The following is a 24,402-nucleotide window of genomic DNA, read 5'->3' on the forward strand; positions in this document are numbered from 1 at the left end:
TTCCTCTTCGCAAACCATTTACATTCTGCTTTCAAAACYTAATCAAAATCCAGCAACATTAGAGCACGGCAGCGATGTGTTCCTGCATTTTAGAATGCTCCGAAAGTGATGTGTCTAGAACAAAAGGGGCAGAACCTTGTGCATTGAAATGATCTGCTCATCTTCTTAATCACAGACAYGGATAGTCCAACAGCCCCAGACCCATGCCTGTGCAGCCTACAGCGGTATGCGTGATCACACATCAGCATGCCTCGCATCACTCACAATATATCGCTATTCCCACCCACTGTAACCAATACTAGACTCAAGCACAGTGTTGTTGTCTCACTGCTTGTGATCTCTGATCTCACCTTTCAATCACGTCTGCATATGAATCCTGATTGAGTGAGAGGCTCAAATTGAGAGGCCTCTCTTGCATGAGATGTTGGATATTATGACTGGGCAACAGCGGAATACATTAGKGCTTTGTAAACAGTCGCTCATCCACCACTCTGATTCCACATGTAACTTGGGGATAATAATGATAGTTGAATCATGACTGTAGAGTGTTCTGTGCACTTTAGGTGATGTTGCAGAGTCTATGTGAGATGATTAGAGCAGAACTTACCCAGGCATGGGTCCGTTCTTGGCCAGGTTGTATACCTGCCGAGGGTTTAAGAGGTACTGGAATTTTCTGTAGATCCTGGAGGAGAGGAGAGGAGAGGAGAGGAGAGGAGAGGAGAGGAGAGGAAGAGGAGAGAGGAGAGGAGAGGAGAGGAGAGGAGAGGAGAGGAGAGGAGAGGAGAGGAGAGAGAGGGAGAGGAGAGGAGAGGAGAGGAGAGGAGAGAGGAGAGGAGGGGAGAGGAGGAGAGAGGAGGAAAAAGAGAAACAAGGAAAGGAAGAAAGAAGAGGATGAAATTGTGGACAACAGCAATGCAGTGTTGAGTTGACCCACAGAACCTAATGAAACATCTCCCCCTTACAGCTACCACAGAACATCTGGATTTTGAAGAAAAGTCCAAATGCAAACACTTAACTGAAATATGATCAACTGAACCCCTGTACATTGTCTGTATGCTGTTTTGCTACAGTATGATTGACAGCTCCAATGCCCTATCCCAGTGTCATTGTCAGCAACTGGGAGGGCTATAGGAAGAAGTCATTAGAAAGACTAATTCATTTTAATTTCCATTTCATTATATCAACTGGCTCAAGTCATATTTTGATCTCATCATTTAAACAAATGAGGACTGGAGTAATAAGGATTAGAATGAATATGTTCAGTAATAACCCAATTAGGCCCTGGGTTAAAGAAGAAGGTCTAACCTATACACTGACAACCAGGGATGTGACAGTCAACGACAGCGCCATTGAACAACCTCTGCTGAATCATGCAGGAGTCCGTAGGTAAATGTTATTGTGTTTCTATTTGACTAASTAAGCCTTGAGCACTCCGTGTGCAGCCGGGCTACGCAGCTCTTTGATTGAAGAGCAGTTCTGAGAATCCCTTTTTTACAGAGAGGTAGAGTGTGGGGAGAGAGTGTKCTTACCTGTCACCTTGCTTCCCTCCACTCTTTGGATTCACAAACACTAGCAGAGGATGACTTCCCTCTATTGTTGTGATCTATAGGAAAATATATCAAAACAGAAAGCCATTTCAGTCTAATTGCTTATAATGTAGTAGGCTGATCTCACGTTAAAGTATAGCGTAAAATCATTATTATAAACTGTGAATAAAAAATATTTATATATATATTCTAGTTACTGGTATCGACAATTAAAAGTTCAAACATTTCTCAGGGAAACAACAGACAATACCCAACAAAATCCCAGGAAATCAACTGAACAATACCCCTCCTAATTCAAGTTATAACCATCACCATCTCCTGATTGGGAGAAGCAGTTTGAGTCTTGAGTGACACGGGGGCTATCCTTAGAGACAAGCCTCTCTATCGCTACCTCTGGTAGAGCAGTGGCTAGAGAGAAGCAGTAGGCCTCTACCACACTGGAGGCAGCCAGGGCTGAGGCGAGGCATAAACAAAACAAGCCCTAATCGCAGGCTGTAGCCTACGAGTTGGCCTTCCTGCCGCTCAGTGGCGGGCGGCGGTGACAGTGCGCCCGTGCAGCTCCCTGACACAGATGAAGCTCTTAACTCTCCGTGTCTGCTATCCCAGCAGGCCGAGCGGTGGATTAATGAGCTCCCTGTCCAGCCAGGAGTGATCCATTACTTCCTCTAATTATAAATAATAATCCTGATTATTATGCTGGTTAGCCGGAGAAGGCAGAGATGGATGTGGCGGGGAGATGGTTCAGGTTGATTGTCACCGGTTGTCTGTCTGTTAGATATTAGGGAGGATTTGGATGGAGCTGATTCTTGTTTTGTTCACCAGTAGAAACTAATCTCATATTAATCCTAACAGAGTCATTTTATATTATCCTGCGCCCATCAAAGTTTAAATTGTGGTTAGATTCGAAATTTCAATTTAAAGTACACATTTTTCACAAAATTCTACAAAATGTTATCCTGATGCTTCTATAGAAGAAAAAGAAAAAGGTTTGGATTGTCACCTGTAGTCCTTGGCCATCCACTGTGACTGAGTTGGCTCTCTGCATCTTCCCTCTGCTTCCTGATTGGCTGGATCTGGAATCTTTCCTCACCGTAGACTGTCTTTCCTGGGGGTCAAAGTGCAGACAGTAGAAATGGGCATCTTGAAAACAATCTAATACACGTTATCAAAAATATGGGAAACTGTGATCTATGTATGAGGAAATATACATATCTTTTCATAAAGCTATTCTGTGGTAAATTTGTATATAAGCAGAATATGGTATCGTTTTGAAAGTTAAATTCACCAGTATGACAGGACAGATTGTGTTGGGGGGCAGGACATGGTCCTTCAGTGGTCCACAGTCACACTCAGGTTTCACATGGGAGGCACACTTATTATGAAGCTGGATGAGGGGAATCAATTACAACCATATTAGTATTAGGGTGACATTCAAGATCATAACATATTATTCAATGTTACCTTTCATTTGATTGTCATTTGTAATTTGATATTAGAGTTCAGTTCCTTTCAAATGTATGGGGGCYATAAAATATAAAATTCAGTTATAGCTATGTAGAATTGTTTTTAGCTAAACACCAAGTGCTGTTGAGTAAAAAGCAAGAGCATGTTGTGTAATTTACAAAAACACAACTCCTAACATTGGGTTTATTTTAAAAAGACTGATATCAAAACACATTTTAACTGTGGTTTATTTTCCATTAGCAGAATACTGGAAATAACTGTTACTTGGTGTAAATTGGTAAAGTGAGAGGCCTTGGATAAAAGGTGCAAAAACTAAATCATAAACAGCAAGAAACTGTGGAAAATAATGAGGAGGTGGCTGATTCTCCTCGGGGGGGAGGGGTACCGTGATTTGGCACCACACACAGTGAAGCCCAGTCAGACCCTGGTAACACTTAATGGTTTTGTGACACTTGTCACACTTGGTCGGGCAGTTTCCCTCCACCCAGAAATGGTGCATCACCTGTGGAGCGAGAAACAGAGAGAAACAGAGGAGAAAAGCAGAACAGCAAACAAGTGAGAAATCCATAATAGTAAGAAATATGTAACAATGTTGTTTGTGTATTGGGCATGTATTTAAACCAGACTAAATATTGTAATTAGCTATGCTTAATATCAGAATGACTTGTTTATTCCATTAGTGAGGAAGGGGCCCTGGATCTAAGCTCCGTGGAGCATCACTGATCCGAGCGTGCCGATTAGTAAACACTCCAATTGGACGCACCTCTGTGTTTTTCTTGCTCTTCACGTAGGTTTTGATGCACGACGGAGGAGCACGGGCCACACAGCGCTCATGGACAGTGTACTTGCAGACTGGGAGAGGTGGAACACACATTTTGACAACAACAAAAAAATCACAAAAACAAGTAAAAATAGCAAACATTAAATTGAGGTTGGAGATCCACATTTTCGAAGGGTGATTTGGATCACAAAAATGCCTTCTTAATGATGAAAAAGTGCATGGAATAAACCTTTTATGATTGGTAAAAATTAGAGTAGACATGAGGAAACAACTGTTACTGTTACCATACTCACATGAGCAGCACAGCCCTTGCTTGCCCAGGCCTATAAGCATGTTCAGACACAGGTTACAGTAGGCCGGCTTGTTGAAGTGCTTCAGTCTCCACACGTGCTGCCCATCGTCTTTCACATTCTGAAGGAAAGATGATTGATTGGTTTGATTGGTTAATTATTGACTGGTTGATAGTTGGGCTATTCGTTATATGGCAGATATAAATAGGCCATGTAAAACAAACATGCCTCTCTGACATGTACAATAAGGAATCACATCGGCTCTATTCGTGGCATTTTGATCTGCAGTGTTCGACAACGTTTGGCAACTGAATGTGGCCCATGTGAAAGATTTAGCTAATTTTTAACTGTTCTCCAAAGCCATCAACTTTAGTGGGGAGGATTGCCTGGGTTCTTCCCTTTAATCCTGTGTCATTAATCATGTCATCTATTATGTCAATCACAGCAAAATGACAGTCTGACGTCACTGTAAGATACTGTCTCATTAGCCTGTGATAAGTGATGACTTGTTCAAGATCATTGAAATCAAAGGCAGCAAAAAAATGAAAAGATGACTCCATCTAGTGGACAAAGAGAGCTAGGACATCAGTGGTGCCATCTGACGAAGCAATTGACTAGTTAGGCAGTGGTGGGAATGTCCAGACCTTGTACCTGATTCACACAATAGGGCCCACCCCAACCATGCTGTGCTGGCTCAAATATTGTTTTCCCACATTGTCCTTTCCAGCACGGTTCCAGCAACTATGGTGGATGAGGAATCAGGCTGGCCTAATACAGCTGGCTTTGACTCGGTTTGGCCAGCCCCGTCGCGGACCAGGATGTCTTGCTCCCAGACAGACTAAACAACTTCTTTGCTCGCTTTGAGGACAATACAGTGCCACTGACACGGCCCACTACCAAAACCTGCGGACTCTCCTTCACTGCAGCCGACGTGAGTAAAACATTTAAACGTGTTAACCCTCGCAAGGCTACAGGCCCAGACGGCATCCCCAGCCGCGTCCTCAGAGCATGCGCAGACCAGCTGGCTGGTGTGTTTACGGACATATTCAATCAATCTTTATCCCAGTCTGCTGTTCCCACATGCTTCAAGAGGGCCACCATTGTTCCTGTTCCCAAGAAAGCTAAGGTAACTGAGCTAAACGACTACCGCCCCGTAGCACTCACTTCCGTCATAATGAAGTGCTTTGAGACACTAAACATCAACAAAACAAAGGAGATGATCGTGGACTTCAGGAAACAGCAGAGGGAGCACCCCCCTATCCACATCGACGGGACAGTAGTGGAGAGGGTAGAAAGTTTTAAGTTCCTCGGCGTACACATCACGGACAAACTGAATTGGTCCACCGACACAGACAGCGTGGTGAAGAAGGCGCAGCAGCGCCTCTTCAACCTCAGGAGGCTGAAGAAATTCGGCTTGTCACCAAAAAGATGCACAAGATGCACAATCGAGAGCCTCCTGTCGGGCTGTATCACCGCCTGGTACGGCAACTGCTCCGCCCACAACCGTGAGGTCTGCACAACGCATCTCCGGGGGCAAACTACCTGCCCTCCAGGACACCTACACAACCCGATGTCACAGGAAGGCCATAACGATCATCAAGGACAACAACCACCCGAGCCACTGCCTGTTCACCCCGCTATCATCCAGAAGGCGAGGTCAGTACAGGTGCATCAAAGCAGGGACCGAGAGACTGAAAAACAGCTTCCATCTCAAGGCCATCAGACTGTTAAACAGCCATCACTAACATTGAGTGGCTGCTGCCAACATACTGACTCAACTCCAGCCACTTCAATAATGGAAAAATTGATGTAAAAAATKTATCACTAGCCACTTTAAACAATGCCACTTAATATAATGTTTACATACCCTACATTACTCATCTCATATGTATATACTGCACTCTATACCATCTACTGCATCTTGCCTATGCCGTTCTGTACCATCACTCATTCATATATTTTTATGTACATATTCTTCATCCCTTTACACTTGTGTGTATAAGGTAGTTGTTGTGAAATTGTTACGTTAGATTACTCGTTGGTTATTACTGCATTGTCAGAACTAGAAGCATAAGCATTTCGCTACACTCRCATTAACATCTGCATGTGACAAATAAMATTTGATTTGATTTCTAGCCTGGGTTGATGTGTTATGTCCGACCAGCTCCTTTTTCTATCACAAAACACCAGAAAATAGCCAAAAAGAGTAGAACCAGCTCACCTGCTTGTACACTATGATCTGACTATTTGATGTTCAATGTTTCTTTAGAAAAAAATATTTTCAAAGGAGTAGTTTCACCATATTGAAACAAGAGTTCAGTTCACGCAACAGGTTTCTCCTGAAAATGAGGGACATACGTAAATGAATCACTAATCACATGAAAGAAAAATCATCATCTTCAGAGATTACTTTGTCAAAGCAACAAAAATAACTAGGGCTTTACAATAATGATACTTTGATACATTTTTGGATTAAGTAGATTAAAATCTTCATAGAAGTGACACAGGGTTGATGGAGGGACATGTGAAAATGCTGAATTTTGGCACTTTAGCAAGCCTTTATTCATATAAAAAATGAAATGAAATTCATATAAAAACGATTTATTGAATTCCTCATGTGATTTATATTAAAAGGCACTTCATTTAATATAACATGCTTTTAAAATTCAATATTGGTGCACAATTCCTACATAAAATATTAAAGGGATGCAAAAGGCACCCATTTTGTGTAACGTCCCAGTTGCTGGTTGAAAATGCAATCTACACAGGATCTTCTAATCAGCAGTTTTTGCATGAATGGCAGTAAATAAGTTAATAGACCAATAACAAAGAGAGTTCCAAACCTGCCTGCCAATAACAGCTGGTTTTCAGTTTCCCTTCAGACCACTACCAGACAGTCCTAGCAAAATTCTTGCTTGAGAAATAGCTTTTGCAGTAAGGTACTTAATTGTTTCCCAGATATGATATTGATATAAAAATGGCTGCATTGGCCCTGTAACTCAAATAAAATAAAATCAATCATCAATCAAATGTATTTATATAGCCCTTCTTACATCAGCTGATATCTCAAAGTGCTGTACAGAAACCCAGCCTAAAACCCCAAACAGCAAGCAATGCAGGTGTAGAAGCACGGTGGCTAGGAAAAACTCCCTAGAAAGGCCAAAACCTAGAAGAACCTAGAGAGGAACCAGGCATGAGGGGTGGCCAGTCCTCTTCTGGCTGTGCAGGGTGGAGATTATAACAGAACATGGCCAAAGTGTTCAAATGTTGATAAATGACCAGCATGGTCAAATAATAATAATCACAGTAGTTGTCGAGGGTGCAGCAAGTCAGCACCTCAGGAGTAAATGTCAGTTGGCTTTTCATAGCCGATCATTAAGAGTATCTCTACCGCTCCTGCGGTCTCTAGAGAGTTGAAAACAGCAGGTCTGGGACAGGTAGCACGTCGGGTGAACAGGTCAGGGTTCCATAGCCGCAGGCAGAACAGTTGAAACTGGGCAGCAGCATGGCCAGGTGGACTGGGGAGAGCAAGGAGTCACATGCCAGGTAGTCTGAGCTTGAACTAAATCAGTTTACCAGGTAACTGAGCTTGAACTAAATCCTGCACACACTCTGGCCATCCAGGCAGTGGCGGTTCTAAACCATTTCAACTGGGGGCCAAGCTGGGGCCAGTTGTACTGTTAGAGGGCCAGTTACATTAGACGTTATTGTTGTCATATCGTTTTCTTCACTGCATTGCAGGCATGCAGGCAAAAGACCATGTTCAATATCATCATCGTTGCAACTGTCTAATAACGGATGTAAAAAAAGAACGATAGCAAAAATTTGTTATGTAAAAAATATTTCATACTCCACATTTAGGGGGGCCACAAGGGGGTCCAAAATTGTTGTCACAGGGCACTCCCCCCCCCCCCCCGAACACTAGTGCATCCAGGACCAGAACTGAATACTTCAGAGCCATACATAGAGAATCGCTTGGCTCCGGTCTAGAAAATCTGCCATTGAAAGTAAGAACAGTGATGATGTTTAGGTAACACTTTCTTGACTACTCACCGTCTCTAGTCCCAGTAGTACCAGCAGGGGGATGGTCGTACTGCCTCCCTGGATCCACTCCTCCAGAGACACTGTGCCGTCATGGTCATAGTCAATCTCCTGCATCATCTCCTGCAGAATCTACTCACAACCAATCAGAGACAGTACAGTGGGATCTGTCAACACAGATTATATATGACACCCTCATTCAAGCTATACAAAAATAAAAAAAGTATTTTCTTGTTATTCATATATCTGAAACTAGGGGGCCCTAGAGCTTTATGTCTATGGATCTGCAGTATATTAAATGTTTATGAAAAAATATGTATTTTACCGGCTTCAGTTCTGTCACATCCCATTCCAAGTACTCAGCAACATGCATCATTTGAGAGATGATGTGCTCCAGTTCCTAGAAGTGGAAAACAAATCTTGCGTCAAAATATATCTATGGTACAATAGCCATTCTTCAATTGATGGTTTTAGACTGATGAACAGCATGTAATGGTCAGTTGGTACAATCTTCTCTCTCCAAAAGAGAGTGGTACAATGCACAGCAAAAGCAGCTTGAAAACTGATACAGGCTTGATGACTATAATTACATGGTTGCCCTACGGGAGGGCAATTATCGTCTAGTGGAGAGTCATCACATGCAGACCAGAGCAATGAACATGAGACATTTACCCGCCTGCTCCTCCGTAACAAGCCCAAGCTTTTTAGAGGGCTTGTGTAATGTTAGTCTAGATTATATTGTACAAGATATTCTACATTTCCATATGTCAGTGTCATGGTTACAATGAGATTAAGGTAAAATTCAGATTTCCAGAAGGTCCTCTACTGCAGAATTGTATTTATAGAACATTAGGTAGCTATCATGTACCATTGTACCCAGCGTGGTCTCATAGACTAGACGTAACATAGTAAAATAAATCTGGGACACTCAAATTAGTATGATATGTTATGTTTGGTATAGTTACATAAGACAGAAGGTTACTTAAGGCAAAAACGAAAGCAGGGTGGTTGGTCGGGTTGGATGGGTAGACTTATAACACGAACGTCTAGCAACCCAAAAGGATTGCGTGTTAGAATCTCATCACAGACAACTTTAGCATTTTAGCTAATCAGCAAATTTACAACTAATGTTACTTGCTACTTTTTAGCTACTTTKCAACTACAAGCATGTTAGCTAACCCTTCCCCTAACCCTAGCCTTAACCTAACTCTTAACCCTAACCTTAACTCTAACCTTAACCCCTGCTCGCTATAGCAGCTTCATTCACTCTTCTTCTTCTTCTTGCTAGCGCTAGTTTTGGAGAAAACTGCTGTGGAAAACTCAGCCAGAAACTAGCAAGTGTCATATGAATCCACAACATCACCACAAACATCTTTTCAAGCCAGGTAAGTTACAATCGTTTGAGATACTACCTAGTGATGTAATAATGTCACATTTTATTATATAGATAGATGATCTGCTCTATACGGTTTTAAATAGGTTATGCTAGCTAACGTTAGCTATGTAGACTAAGTTAGCTAGTTAGGTTAGGTAACTACTGGTAGCTAGGTTTTAAAAGATTCACATGTAAACATGCAGTGGACGGGCTATTTTGATAAGATAATTAAGATAATGCACCATGAATTATTAGAATATTTATTTGTTGATTACAATTTTAATGGTTTGCATTATAATAAGTATTGTGAAAATATATTTAGAAATTTTCATGGACAACATTAGCATAATGTTTTCTGTTAGAGAGTGGAGAGGAAGGAGAGGAGGAAGACTGGATAGGAAGAAGAGTGAAGGAGACAGAGGAGGAAAGGTAAAGATATGGTTACAGAGCCTGCCAATGTATTATTCCAAACAATGTTTTTAAGATAAAATACAAAAATGAGGCAAGCAATGGGAATCTGTTAACCAAAGTATTTGATCTAATAGTGTACTATTTATTATTAAAGATTGGAGAGGAAGGAGAAGAGAGTGAGAATGAAAAATGAAGGGAGTAAAAAGAGTGAAGCGAGGAGAGTGTAGAAGAGTGAGGTGGAAAGGTAAAGAGAAGGAAAGGAAGAAAGATAAGGAAGACGAGTGAAGAAAAGAGGAGGAGAAAGATTGGAGTAGAAGAAAAATTTAAGAGAGTAAGAAGAGTGACACAAGGAGAGTGAAGAAGAGCAGACAGAGGAGGTACAATGACTGTTTCCAAGAAACGGAAATGTCATTTTAATGACAACATGATGAGAGAATTTCCATTTATACGCTCAGGTCAAGACGATAGAATGGTTCACTGCACCCTTTGTAATTCATCTCTTTCAATTGGCAGCGGGGGAAGAACGGCAGTGGTAGAACATCAACAGACGAAAAAGAATAAGGCCTCTCTGATTGCCTGTGTTGGTATGCCCTCTGTCACCACATTCTTCAAGAAGGTAGAACCTTCCCAAGAAGAATATGATTTAGTTGTGCAGGAGGGTGTCTTTGCATACCACACTATGCGACACAATCATAGTTACAGATCTATGGACTGCACAGCACAACTGACACGGAAGCTTTATGAGTCAAAGTTTACATGTGCTAGGACAAAATGTGAAGCCATAGTGAGTAACGTGTTAGCACCATGGGCAACTACTTTGGTAACACAGGACCTAGACCAGGTTGAATTTGTGTCCCTGTCCATTGATGCGTCCAATCATGGACATGTAAAGCTGCTGCTAATAGTAGTCAGATATTGTAAGATATATGATGGCAGCACATCTGTGGAAACAAAACTGCTTGGTTTTGTTGAATTGAAAGGGGAACAGCAGAGGAAATTGCAGTTGAGGTCCTAGTGGTCATCCCAATTTTTTACCTGGAAAACAAAGTCGTGGCATTCTCTGCCRACAACACAAATACCAACTTTGGAGGACTGAATAGGCTGGGGAGGGTCAATGTCCATACCGGAAGTTAAAAATGCTCTGCTGCGGGAGGTGATTGGTTTAGGTTGTCCTGCCCACATCATTCATAACACGGCCAGAACAGCTTTGGATATGATTCCCCTTGATGTTGAGTACCTGCTCACAAAGATATTTTCATATTTTCACCGTCAGAGTAGAAAGACTGAAGAGCTTTTGTGAGTTTGTTGGCCAGGAGTACCATAACATTTTAGGACACAGCAATGTTCGCTGGCTGTCCATGCTCCCTGCTCTAGAMAGAGTGCTGAAAAKGTAYGTGCCATTGAAATCCTYTTTTMTTTCTGAAGACAAATGCCCTGTTGTCCTGCGAACAATGTTCGAAGATCCACTGACTGAACTTTGSCTGGCCTTTGYCCATGGAAACYTGACYGTATTCAGTGACACGRTCAAGATGCTTGRAGGCCAGGACCGCTGTGTTGTGGAGTCAGCTGCAATYCTGAGAAACGTTGAGGCAAAATTGACTGCAAGATGTGATGAGAACTTCATTCCAGTTTTGGTCAGAGGACTTCTGAGAGAGCTAGAGGAAAATTAAGCAAAGTCTAAGGAGAGCTTTCTCAAAACATCCCAATCGTTCTTCACTACGGCTGTGAACTACTTGCAAGCATGGGGAAAGCACACAGATAACCTAAAAGATGTACATTGTCTCCTGTTAAAAAGGCAACCTCAGCATGAAGAGATCCAGAAGGCAGCAGGCACACTGCAGGAAAAATGCCCCAATGTGACCATCAATGAGGATGCATTGTTTGACGAGGTTACTGGCCTGCAAGAGTTCCTAAAGGGRGGATCGCTTGAAGAATGGAAAACATCTGAGACWMCGCTTAGTCAGAGATGGAGCACGGTGGTTACCCACTTCAAAGAGRAYGACATCCCACACACTAACCTGGCTAGATTAGCGTCTGTTGTCATGTGCTTACCTGGAAGTAATGCACCAGTCGAGAGAGTGTTCTCCCAAATGAATGGTATATGGACAGCAGCAAGAAATAGGTTCACTGTTCCTACCATCAAGGCCATGCTTATTGTGAAGACAAACTTCAACCTCCCCTGCGCCAGGAGTTCATGGAGAAGCTGGCCAAAGACAGAGCAATCCTGAAGAAAATACCTTCTTCTGAGAAATATACAGATTAGGTTGGTATAAGTATATTATGTAGTTACCAATCTCATCATCATTTTATTTCTTTATTATGTTGTTAAGTATTTCACATATACTATTGTCTGTTTTTTCAATTTTGCTCATGTTTTCTTCTGCTCGTATTCTACCCAGACTACCAGGACCAGGAATGGCTGTTCAGATCGGACAGTTCTGTCTTGTCTGTAGTGTTTCTGTAATATAGTTGTTTTCTCTATCACAGTGTGCCTGTTAGACTAAATACATGAAACCGGAATTGTCCCCCTTTTTAATTTCATAGATAATAACATTGGATATTTTAATGATATATTGACTGTCGAACTGGAAATGTCCCCGGTTTTTATTTCAGAAATCTGGTCACCCTAGCCTAGCTAAAGTTAGCGTTAGCCACCTAGCTAATGGTAACCACAACAAATTGGAATTCGTAACATATCACACGTTTTGCAAATGTGTAACATATCATGCAAAATGGATGACATACATCCACAAATTAATACGTACCATACGTAACATATCATTCTAATTGGAGTGTCACGGATTTCCATTTACTATGTTAAATCTACCCTTGAGTTCAGGTTGCAGCAGCAATCATTTTTCAGTACAGTAAATAACATGGCGTGTATAGGACAGAACCAAACATGGCTCTGGTATAGGCTTTAGCAAATAACAAAGATGATGTTTCATGTAAGGCTGTGTTCAAACAATTTGTTTGGCATTTTTTTGAATACGTATGAAGAGGGAAAAATGATTACCGAACTATCCAGAGACCCATTCCCATCTGTATCATAGAGACGAAACATAACTGTGAAGAAAGAGATCAAACATTTATGAGTATCAATTGGTGTTTGAGATGCAATAGATGTCATTGAGACACATTTTTACTACCAATTTAGTTTCATGGATACACTTTACTATGTTGAAGAACTAAAACTTCCTTTAGTTTTTAAGGGTACAATCAGCTATTGCACTCCCATCAATTCAAAGCAATGTTTCCCCACATAAAAGTGTTCTTAGCATCTCAGTGTTGAAGTCTGATTGGTTCCTCCACTAGCCCCCAGCCACCACTCAACACCATCACCATGGAAACAGACAGCTCCTTCACCAGAACAGTGATTGGCTATCCAATACAAGAGTGACTGACAGAGATACACACACACACACACCAGTTCTATAGTAATATAATCATGACAACACTCTCCTCTGCCCCAAGTAATTTACATACTAATGGCTGTTCCCAATACGTGGAAAAGTGTTTTTAGCCCAGTCTCAGCAAGACGCTACCCCCTCCCCCAATATCAGTAGTGGTGCGGCTCGTGACAAACCCAGCTAGATTGAGGAGGGTGAGCCGGTGAGTTCACTAAGGACTCGAAGAGGGGGGTTGTTCATTTCATATGGGGTTGACGTCAAGCTGCTGTTTGTCAGACACTAATTAGGAGCTAATTGACAGCTTCCTGCTGTGGTGCGGTCAGGAGGAAGGGGAAGTGAGGTAGATGCCTGGAGGATTGGGAACTCTGCTGGAGCTGGGAAGGTGTTTGTGGTGGTAATCCAACGTGGCCACAGGAAGGTGATGGTGTGTAGAGAGAYGGGAGGAATAGCATACAGTCGAGTCACTCAAAAAAAGCATAGAGCTAAGTTGTCTAACCATATGAACTTACAGTATAAAGACTGTTATCTGTCGTTGTACTCACCTGCTCTTCAAAGCGGAACTAGTACTAGTTGCAGTAACTTTTACTGAATCCACTGTAGTGACATAGGGTATATTTCCTCAGTCATACAGAACCTAGGGAATTTAGCTTGCTGCTGATGATGATCAATACTCACTTTTCGATGTTTCTCTTTTTGCCATGCATTCCCTGACTTTGCGCAACGTATGTAGACCTACAGATATAGCAGCTAAAGTGAATGCACTGTAAGTTTAAATTGAAACCAGTCATTCTTAGAAGAACCAGCAGAGGGCCCTGTTTAGCACCCCAAAACATCAGCGAGGCTAGACGGAAGGTGGGGTAGAGTGGGATTCTCTACAAGGAGAGATACTGTAGCATCCAAGGCTAAACCAATGATGTGCTCCCTGGGCCAGACCTGCTAAATTATTAAAACACTTAATTTTTTATGAACGGCTCTGCTCTTCAATTATTCAGCAGTTGGATGAGAATTATAAGAACACATAAAAAGTCTGATGTTCAATTATCTAATATAATGTCATAAATAAATAAGTACACATCTAAAGTTTAAGTAGAATAAAGAGATACCATGGCAACGCTAATAAGGGCTTTCAGTAAACATAATGATTCAAGTAGACTACAGTGAAAAGGGTAACCTGCTGCTCCTGCTTAGGTAATGGGAAATATATAGCAGTGTATTGGGATGAAGCTCTAACTTGTTTGGCTATGAGTGTTTGTATTTACGGTACACAAATGTCATTATTCTCATGGGTAAACCCCAAAATAATATTATTTTTCTGTAAATCCCAATTCTGCTTTATAGCCAAAGGAGCTCCAGTATATTCCCCTTTCAGAGGAAAAATAATAATTAGTCCTCACACTCCAATTTGTCCTCGGGTCGGCCACCCTCCAGCAGTGAGAGGTAGCAGACGATGTCCTTCAGTTGAACCATGCCTAGAGGTCTGGGCAGAGTCCTGGGTAGAGGGGGCACCTTCAGAGGGGTCGAGTTCCCTTTGATCAACTTGAGGCCTGCAGAGAGAAGAAGGCCAGAGAAGAAGGTTAAAATGTAGGCCGGTTATGATCATTGCTGAGCTTATGCCTCTAATGTCAACCTCAAACTGTCTTTCAAACTGTCTACCAATAAATCGAAATTCATGTTGTGAAATTGATTGCAGATGATATATAGGTGTAGTTTTTGCCAATATTACGGTAGTAAATGTTGACTAGACAGCAAAGTTTTAGTTTGTGAAGATTGTAGTTAGTACCTCAGGACACGTACAGTTTGGACATTTTGTGAAAAAGTACAAGCTGATGCTACAAATGCTGCACTCAATGACTTGCCTGTAAGCTACAGTCCACGACAACAAGGCAATCTGGGGTGGTCTGACGACAGAGTTAACAATACTGAACCAATTACAACAGTATCACCCAGTGACACTGCTCTTTGTGGTAGGAGTACAAACTAAAGCAGACCTAAACAACTTTAGGCTTTTATTTGATGTTAGAAAGATTGTTTGTCTGCTGCTGAGGTAATAGTTTCTATGCCTTCTTGATCTGTTGCTTTGTTTGTGTCTGAAGTGAAGGTGCGGTGGTCCTTAAGGGGCAAAGTAGCTTTAGAAATTCAGTAACAGCGCACACAGACAATATAAAAGCTACTTTGCCTCTTAGGGACATCATCTGAAGGTTATAGCTGAAGTGCAGGGTCTTACCAGTAACTCTGGGCTTGTCTATGRAAGAGGGGCTGGGTTTTGGTCCCTTGTTACTGAATGATAAGAAGAGGTGTTGACAGAACTCCTCCGCCAGCTCGCTCTCCAGAAACGTCTGCATGAAGACCTTGAAGCCTTCAAAGTCAATCTCCTGAAACAAGACACAGAACATGATCCTGGTTGGTATAATTCCCATGAGGGGAGATTTAATAACCATATCATTACCATATCATGCCTGGGAGAACAAGGAATTACATTACCTGATTGAGTATGTCTTGCTTCTATGCAGCATTGAATAAAGACATTGGGCATCTCAATAAATCAAACTTTAAAAAAGTCAGTTACTCATATCCTGAAAAGCTGGTGTGACATTTTCAGCATCCCCTCTATAACCAAAGTAAGTAGTGCCTCTTCATTTCAAATGCCAAAACGTACAAAGATATTGGTTTGAGGTGAATATAGACTGATAACATTGTTGAATGTTGTTGATATCAAAATGACCAAGAATTGGTAGCAAGTCTGAAGTGATGGTAGTGTTCTACATTACGAAGAAGCCTCACAGTAATTCTGCAATGGTTCATGCAATGCTAATGATGCCACATCACTACCAGAACAGTGTCTTGTGGAAAGAAAGACTACCTCCTCTGGGTTATATTTCGCCAACACTCCATCTCCATGGAACTCCTGCAGCACATCTTTCAGCTTCTTGGTTGAGTCTAAAAGAAAAACATTCCGCACATGTTATAACCATAAAGACTTCCCATTAAATAGCAATTGATATCATCATGTCCGTGAAGGGAGATCCCACTGCGAGATCTCATCTAAGAGTCTTTAAAAAGGTTCAGTCTACAACTCAGGAGAAATCAGATCTGACACCCACCAGACCGCATCGAAATCACAGGGGGAATCACCAGACTCTGGAATGGGTAGCAGGTTAGACTCCTCTGCCTGGTCCATTTGGTCTGGTTCCTGTCAAGATCTCTTCCTGTATTTTCAAACTATGGGAGTTTAGCCCCAGGAGTGTCYTGGCAGGACTGGTCCATTTGGGCCCCTGGTGTAGACATTGTTTTATTATATTATTCTAGCTCTTCCATTATGGTATTTGTAGTGGACAATGGTGTGTGTATATAGATTGTGTATAGGCTTGTCTACCGTATGAATCTTCTCTTTGTGTCAGACTGGGTTCAAGTGACTTCTGTTTCTTTGTTTTCTGTATTTATTTGTCTGAATATGGTATGTACAGTTGAAGTCGGAAGTTTACATACACTTAGGTTGGAATCATTAAAACTTGTTTTCAACCACTCCACAAACTTCTTGTTAACAAACTAYAGTTTTGGCAAGTCAGTTAGGACATCTACTTTGTGGATGACACAAGTAATATTTCCCAAAATTGTTTACAGACAGAATATTTCACTTATAACTCACTGTATCACAATTCCAGTGGGTCAGAAGTTTACATCACTAAATTGACTGTGCCTTTAAACAGCTTGGGAAATTCCAGAAAATTATGTCATGGCTTTAGAAGYTTCAGATAGACTAATTGACATAATTTGAGTCAATTGGAGGTGTACCTGTGGATGTATTTCAAGGCCTACCTTCAGATCAGTGCCTCTTTGCTTGACATCATGGGAAAATCAAATGATATCAGCCAAGACCTCAGAAAAAAAAAATTGTAGACCTCCACAAGTCTGGTTCATCCTTGGGAGCAATTACCAAACGCCTGAAGGTACCACGTTCATCTGTACAAACAACAGTACGCAAGTATAAACACCATGGGACCATGCAGCCGTCATACCGCTCAGGAAGGAGACGCGTTCTGTCTCCTAGAGATGAACGTACTTTGGTGCGAAAAGTGCAAATCAATCCAGAACAACAGCAAGGACCTTGTGAAGATGCCGAAGGAAACAGGTACAAAAGTATCTATATCCACAGTAAAACGAGTCCTATATCGACATAACCTGAAAAGGTCGCACAGCAAGGAAGAAGCCACTGCTCCAAAACCGCCATAAAAAAGCCAGACTACGGTTTGCAACTGCACATGGGGACAAAGATTGTACTTTTGGAGAAATGTCCTCTGGTCGGATGAAACAAAAATAGAACTATTTGGCCATAATGACCATCGTTATGTTTGGAGGAAAAAGGGTGAGGTTGCAAGCTGAAGAACACCATCCCAACCGTGAAGCATGGGGGTGGCAGCATCATGTTGTGGGGGTTTGCTTGCTGCAGGAGGGACTGGTGCTCTTCACAAAATAGATGGCATCATGAGGATGGAAATTAATGTTGATATATTAGAAGCAACATCTCAAGACATCAGTCAGGAAGTTAAGGCTTGGTCGCAAAGGGTCTTCCAAATGGACAATGACCCAAAGCATACTTCCAAAGTTGTGGAAAATGGCTTAAAGACAACAAAGTCAAGGTATTGGAGTGGCCATCACAAAGCCCTGACCTCAACGCTATAGAAACTTTGTGGGCAGAACTGAAAAAGCCGTGCGCCGAGCAAGGAGGCCTACAAACTGACTCAGTTACACCAGCTCTGTCAGGAGGAATGGGCCAAAATTCACCCAACTTTTGTGGGAAGCTTGTGGAAGGCTAACCGAAACATTTGACCCAAGTTAAACAATTTAAAGGCAATGCTACCAAATATTAATTGAGCGTATGTAAAACTTTCTGACCCACTGGGAATGTGATGAAAGAAATAAAAGCTGAAATAAATCATTCTCTCTACTATTATTCTGACTTTCACATTTTTTAAATAAAGTGTGATCCTAACTGACCTAAGACAGGGAATTTTACTAAGATTAAATGTCAGGAATTGTGAAAAACTGAGTTTAAATGTATTTGACTAAGGTGTATGTAAACTTCTGACTTCAACTGTATGTATGTATGTATGTATGTATGTTTAGAATGTATTAGTCATCGCAGTATGTGAAGTGAGGAAAGTGTGCAATAGAGCTCATTTCACCTTTTAATGAGAAGAGGGGGGGATAAAGTGAGCTGGAGGGACTGAAAAGGAGGGAGGGAGAAGTGGAAACAGCAGAAGGTCCATTGTTGCACCTCGGAGAATGGGATATTTTATAACCTTTCGCTGCACAGGGAGCATAATGACTAGCTGTGAGCCAATTTGAAACACGATTATCCAAATCTCTCTATCACACACTGTCCCTCACTCTTTCTCATTTACCCCCGGTCCCGTACCCTGTCTCTTCTCAGACTTTCGACATTATAGTGGAGCTGGATTTTTTTTAGGTGGTAGATCAGCTTTAATATTGCAGATAGATTGTGGCTTCCATCAATGTAATTGTCTGCATCATTTCCAATCCCCATATATTTTTTGGGTAAATATATATATACATTTATGGAAAATATTTAGAAAAAATACATGGGGGATTGGAAATGATGCAGGGAATTACATTGATGGAAGCCACAATCTAACTGCAATATTAAATCTGATCTTATGTCCCCCCCACTTCTAAAACCAAAGTTGCGCCCCTGGTAAACATTTCAGAAGAAGAAAAATCGATCCCAATCAGAGACAGTAAAGGCTGGAGAGCTGCTTACAGTTGGCGAAACAATGTTGTCAAGACGTGTAGAGCAATTAACGAGAGAGATGTCATGGCCAAGTGAAACCCTTTGCCTGCAGAAGAGATCTCAAGCAAAAAGCATTAATTATTTAGATTTGGACTGAGGTCTGTGAATATCTAATAAAATAACCTCCAGTCAAGACGCTATATAGATTTAGGGTCCTTATTGCTGCTCAAACTAGCTCTGTTGTTTTAGTCTTCTCTAACACACTGAGATGAAGTTCTTATTGTTGTGGATATGTGGGAAGTCTTTTGAGAATCCTTCCTTTTTCCGAAAACCATTTTAAAACCAAAATATAATAAATATAGAAAATAGTAATGATACTAAACCTAATTGTTATCCTGGAAACAACCAATGCAAGAAAAGTTTCAGTGTTTCTCACTATTCCCACTGAAGGCAAGAAAAAATATCTATCTCAAAACATGCACAGTCAAATTTTTCATTTCCCGAAAACCTGAATACTTGCAGTAACATTCTTGAAAATAACTTCAAGACGTTCATAACGCTCTTTGGCCTGCAGGGGATGCTTTTGTGTTATGATTGATCATGTTTTAACATAAACAGCACCAGAGCACCAGACAGATGTAATGCTTGAGCTGGTATTTCTGCAAAATCAGCAAGGGGCTCCAATAACAGATTACAGACATATGGATGATTCCAAGTCATCAGAGAAAGAGGGGGTTTTGTACTGTTTGAGCTTTACACCAAATCAAGTTGGATTAGGCTGGGTTTCGTAACGCAGTGCCAGTGCATGGAGACATTCTCTGCTCTTAAGCAGTCACCATTACAGTAACTGGGCTCTGTTATCCTGCCATAGTCAAGCAGTAGGTAAAATCTCTCTCTGTATGAGGTGGATCAGGACATACTCCTGAGATGGGATCAACAGCAGTTTACTAATCCAGTGTCACATTTTATACCTGACTAGATTCAATTTTCAATGAAGTTTAAACTTGATTGCGAGCGTAAAGTGGCGGTGTACACGTGCACACACACGCGCACGCACGCGCACGCACGCACGCACACACACACACACACACACACACACACACACACACACACACACACACACAAACGCTCACACACTCACACCCACTGTCAGAGACACAGACTTACATTGAGCGTACTCCNGACTTACATTGAGCGTACTCCTGCAGAAGGGAGAATTCAGCTGGGGTCAGAGTGACCCACTTGTCCTGGTTGGTCATTGTGATGAGTCCTCTTCTCCCTCACATCCCCAAACTATCAGCCAACAGTCCACTCTCTGGAACAGAACATAGAAAAAGTTGTTAGGCCTCATTATAGTCTCTTGTGGCAGGCTGTTAACAGAAAGATATTTGGTTTGGGTTCTGACATTCATTCCATCATCACTGGTCATAAAATTGCATAACATTATTGTATATTGATCCTCACATCATTACATTGCTATAGTATAGTATAGTATAGTATAGTTTAGTTTAGGAGAAACCAAGAAATGCTTATGTCCATCTGTAACCAAAAAGTATATCAGTCAGTCTGTCAGTCAATTAGAGACTGAGGCTAGGGACTTGTTTGATTCATAATACTTACTGAATCCCCTAATCAATCATTTTTCATGCTATCATAAGTATTACATCAGACAAGTACATTAATCTTGGTATGACTGACAGCCAAGCTAATGCAACCATGTCCTATCCAGCAATATGTGCTATAGCTAGCTAGTAATTTTCTAACTGGCATGTCAATGTCCAACATGAACTCACCAACTCACTGCATTATTTGACATATGTCTTACTTACAGATGTAGGAGCTTAATTTGATCACCCTGTTGCAGGAGAGCTTTCCTGCAATGCAGGACATTTAAAACATGTATTGTAATTGAGGTTTAAAAATGCTGAAATTTCAGACTTTGTTTTCCCTTACAAGAAATATATCAACCCCTACAAAAATGTCCATTAATTATAATTCACATTTCCTGTTGCCTGCTTTAGCAAACTGGCTCAAATTAAGATCCTACAGCTGTACCTAGGACAACATTTAGTTTATGTGTAAAGAAGCATTTATGACAGACAGTATAAGGGACATGTAAGAGTTTAAGTCATGATTGTCCAGGACTGCTGCGTGTCCTGTTGACAACAACAGAATGATGGGCCGGCTGCCAGGGGACAGCCAGCTGGCATCACTGATTATGGACAATGCCATGGTGACAGAAGATTGGACAGTGTCAGAAAAGAGGGGATGTTATGCCACTTTTCCCTTGCTGTAGAGCCCCCCCCCACCAACACACACACACACACACACACACACACACACACACACACACACACACACACACACACACACACACACACACACACACACACACACACACACACAAAACAAGATATGCTTACTGTAAACTTAATCCGTTCTACATTGTAACTACTGTAACTACTGAGAAGGGTTCAAAAAGCATTACACATTCATGTAAGGGAAATAAAAAATGTGTGAGTGTGTGTGTGCATGAGTATTTTGGGGTAGTCGGTTGCTACAGTATATAGCCTAGAGTATTGTGTTCTGTGGACTACTGAAGCTGAATGTTCCACTGCTCCCTGCTCTCTTAATGCACCTGTGTTAGTCTCAGAGCCAGCTTCCTTCCTTTATGACCCAATTCCCTCTGACCAATTATAAAACTTCACAGCAACAAGTGCATGTGACAGTATTTTCCCCCCTCAGTTCACAACTATTTCCTAATGAAAGAGCTGGCATGGAATCATCCGTGTGTGTACTAGTATGAGTGCATGCGTGTGTGCGTGCRTGTGTGTGTCTGCGCATATATGTGTATCTGTGTACGGGCATAGTTTGTATGTGGATGTCCTGAACATACCCATAGTATGTCTAACCTTAAGGAACCCCTGAGACACTTGAATATGCATGGACACGTACGGTGCATTCGGAAAGTATTCAGAACCCTTCCCTTTTTCCACATTTTGTTACGTTACAGCCTTATTCTAAAATGAATAAATTATAATTTTTCTCATCAATGTATACCCCATAATGACAAAATTAAAACAGGTTTTTATGATAAATAAGGCATGTATTCAGATCCTTTGCTATGAGACTCGAAATAAAGCTCAGCTGCATCCTGTTTCCATTGATCATCCTTGAGATGTTTCYATAACTTGATTTGAGTCCACCTGTGGTAAATTCAGTTGATTGGACATGATTTGGAAAGGCATACACCTGTCTATATAAAGGTCCCACAGTTGATAGTGCATGTCAGAGCAAAAACCAAGCCATGAGGTTGAAGGAATTGTCCGTAGAGCTCAGAGACAAGATTGTGTCGAGGCACAGATCTGGGGAAGGGTACCAAAAAATGTCTGCAGCATTGAAGGTCCCCAAGAACACAGTGGCCTCCATCATTTCTTAAAAGGAAGAAGTTTGGAACCAAGACTATTCCTAGAGCTGGCCGCCCGGCCAAACTGAGCAATCAGGGGAGAAGGACCTTGGTCAGAGAGGTGACCAAGAACCCGATGGTAACTTTGACAGAGCTCCAGAGTTCCTCTGTGGAGAAGGGAGAACCTTCCAGAAGGTCAATAATCTCTCCAGCATTCCACCAATCAGGCCTTTATGGTAGAGTGGCCAGACGGAAGCCACTCCTCAGTAAAAGGCACATGACAGCCTGCTTGGAGTTTGCAAAAAGGCACCTAAAGKACTCTCAGACCACGAGAAACAAGATTCTCTGGTCTGATGAAACCAAGATTGAAATCTTTGGCCTCAATGTTAAGCGTCACGTTTGGAGGAAACCTGGCACCATCCAGGTATGGTGGCAGCATCATGCAGTGGGGATGTTTTTCAGCGGCAGGGACTGGAAGACTAGTCAGCATCGAGGGAAAGATGGACGATGTCCTTGATGAAAACCTGCTCCAGAGCTCTCAGGACCTCAGACTGGGGCGAAGGTTCACCTTTCAACAGGACAACGACCCTAAGCACAGAGCCAAGACGAGTGGCTTCGGGACAAGTCTCTGAATGTCCTTGACTGGCCCAGCCAGAGCCCGGATTTGAACCCGATCTAAGATCTCTGGAGAGAYCTGAAAATAGCTGTGCAGCRACGCTCCCCATCCAACCTGACAAGGCTTGAGAGGATCTGCAGAGAAAAATGGGAGAAACTCCCCAAATACAGGTGTGCCAAGCTTGTAGTGTCATACCCAATTAGACTTGAGGCTAGGTGCTTCAAATCAAATCAAATCAAATGTGATTGGTCACATACAAGTGATTAGCAGATGTCATTGTGGGTGTAGCGAAATGCTTGTGCTTCTAGCTCCGACAGTGCAGTAATATCTAACAAGTAATATCTAACCAATTTCACAACATATACCCAATACACACAAATCCAAGTAGTAATGAATTAAGACTATATACATACAGACGAGCGATGTCAGAGTGGAACGGACTAAGATACAGTAGAATAGTATAGAAAACAGTATATACATATGAGATGAGTAATGCAAGATATGTAAACATTAAGTGACTAAGATACCGTGAATAGTATAGAATACAGTATATATATATGAGATGAGTAATGCAAGATATGTAAACATTATTAAGTGAATAAGATGCCGTAGAATAGTAGAGAATACCGTATATACATATGAGATGAGTAATACCAGATAGGTAAACATTATTAAAGTGCCTAGTGTTCCATTCCTTAAAGTGGCCAGTGATTTCTAGTCTATGCCTATAGGCAGCAGCCTCTCTGTGCTAGTGATGGCTGTTTAACAGTCTGATGGCCTTGAGATAGAAGCTGTTTTTCAGTCTCTCGGTCCCAGCTTTGGCGCACCTGTACTGACCTCGCCTTCTGGATGATAGCGAATGATAGCTTTGCTTCAACAAAGTACTGAGTAAAGGATCTGAATACTTATGTAAATGTGATATTTCAATTGTTTTATTTTTTATAAATGTGCAAAAATTTCCATTATGGGTTATTGTGTGTAAATCAATTTTAGAATAAGGCTGTAGTGTAATAAAATGTGGGAAAAGTAAAGGGGTCTGAATACTTTCCGAATGCACTCTATATACATTATCGATGCAATTGTACAGTATAGACAGATGACTGAAGAAGAATATACTGTATATCTCTGAAATACATTCAGCATCTGTGGCTAAATAGACCATAATGTGGTGCCATGTATGCATTATTATGCTATTTAGACTGCGAAAAATCACAGTAGTCAATCGAATCGCTATAGGCATTGTACTCCCTCCCATAATCTTTGATCTATTGCTTGTGTGACAAATACATATCGCTACTCTGCAATCCCTCTC

General features: G+C 41.5%; 1 protein-coding gene across 1 annotated transcript in view; it reads right to left on the bottom strand.

Moving 5' to 3' along the window:
- Positions 1-24,402, bottom strand: part of dgkb (diacylglycerol kinase, beta) — a 58,645-nt gene that overhangs the window by 33,014 nt on the left and 1,229 nt on the right. Inside the window, exons 2-16 of the mRNA XM_023980581.2 lie at positions 20,258-20,383; positions 16,180-16,256; positions 15,801-15,821; positions 15,544-15,691; positions 14,714-14,863; positions 12,926-12,975; positions 8,449-8,523; positions 8,136-8,255; positions 4,086-4,203; positions 3,775-3,863; positions 3,397-3,513; positions 2,833-2,931; positions 2,548-2,652; positions 1,530-1,603; positions 608-682 (exon numbers count right to left, since the gene is read on the bottom strand). Coding sequence (XP_023836349.1) covers positions 608-682; positions 1,530-1,603; positions 2,548-2,652; positions 2,833-2,931; positions 3,397-3,513; positions 3,775-3,863; positions 4,086-4,203; positions 8,136-8,255; positions 8,449-8,523; positions 12,926-12,975; positions 14,714-14,863; positions 15,544-15,691; positions 15,801-15,821; positions 16,180-16,256; positions 20,258-20,327 — 1,388 coding nt within the window. The 5' untranslated portion in view covers positions 20,328-20,383. The remainder of the gene's footprint in view (positions 1-607; positions 683-1,529; positions 1,604-2,547; positions 2,653-2,832; positions 2,932-3,396; positions 3,514-3,774; positions 3,864-4,085; positions 4,204-8,135; positions 8,256-8,448; positions 8,524-12,925; positions 12,976-14,713; positions 14,864-15,543; positions 15,692-15,800; positions 15,822-16,179; positions 16,257-20,257; positions 20,384-24,402) is intronic.

The sequence above is a fragment of the Salvelinus sp. IW2-2015 genome, linkage group LG35 (genome assembly GCF_002910315.2).
Source record: "Salvelinus sp. IW2-2015 linkage group LG35, ASM291031v2, whole genome shotgun sequence".
Lineage (NCBI taxonomy): Eukaryota > Metazoa > Chordata > Actinopteri > Salmoniformes > Salmonidae > Salvelinus > Salvelinus sp. IW2-2015.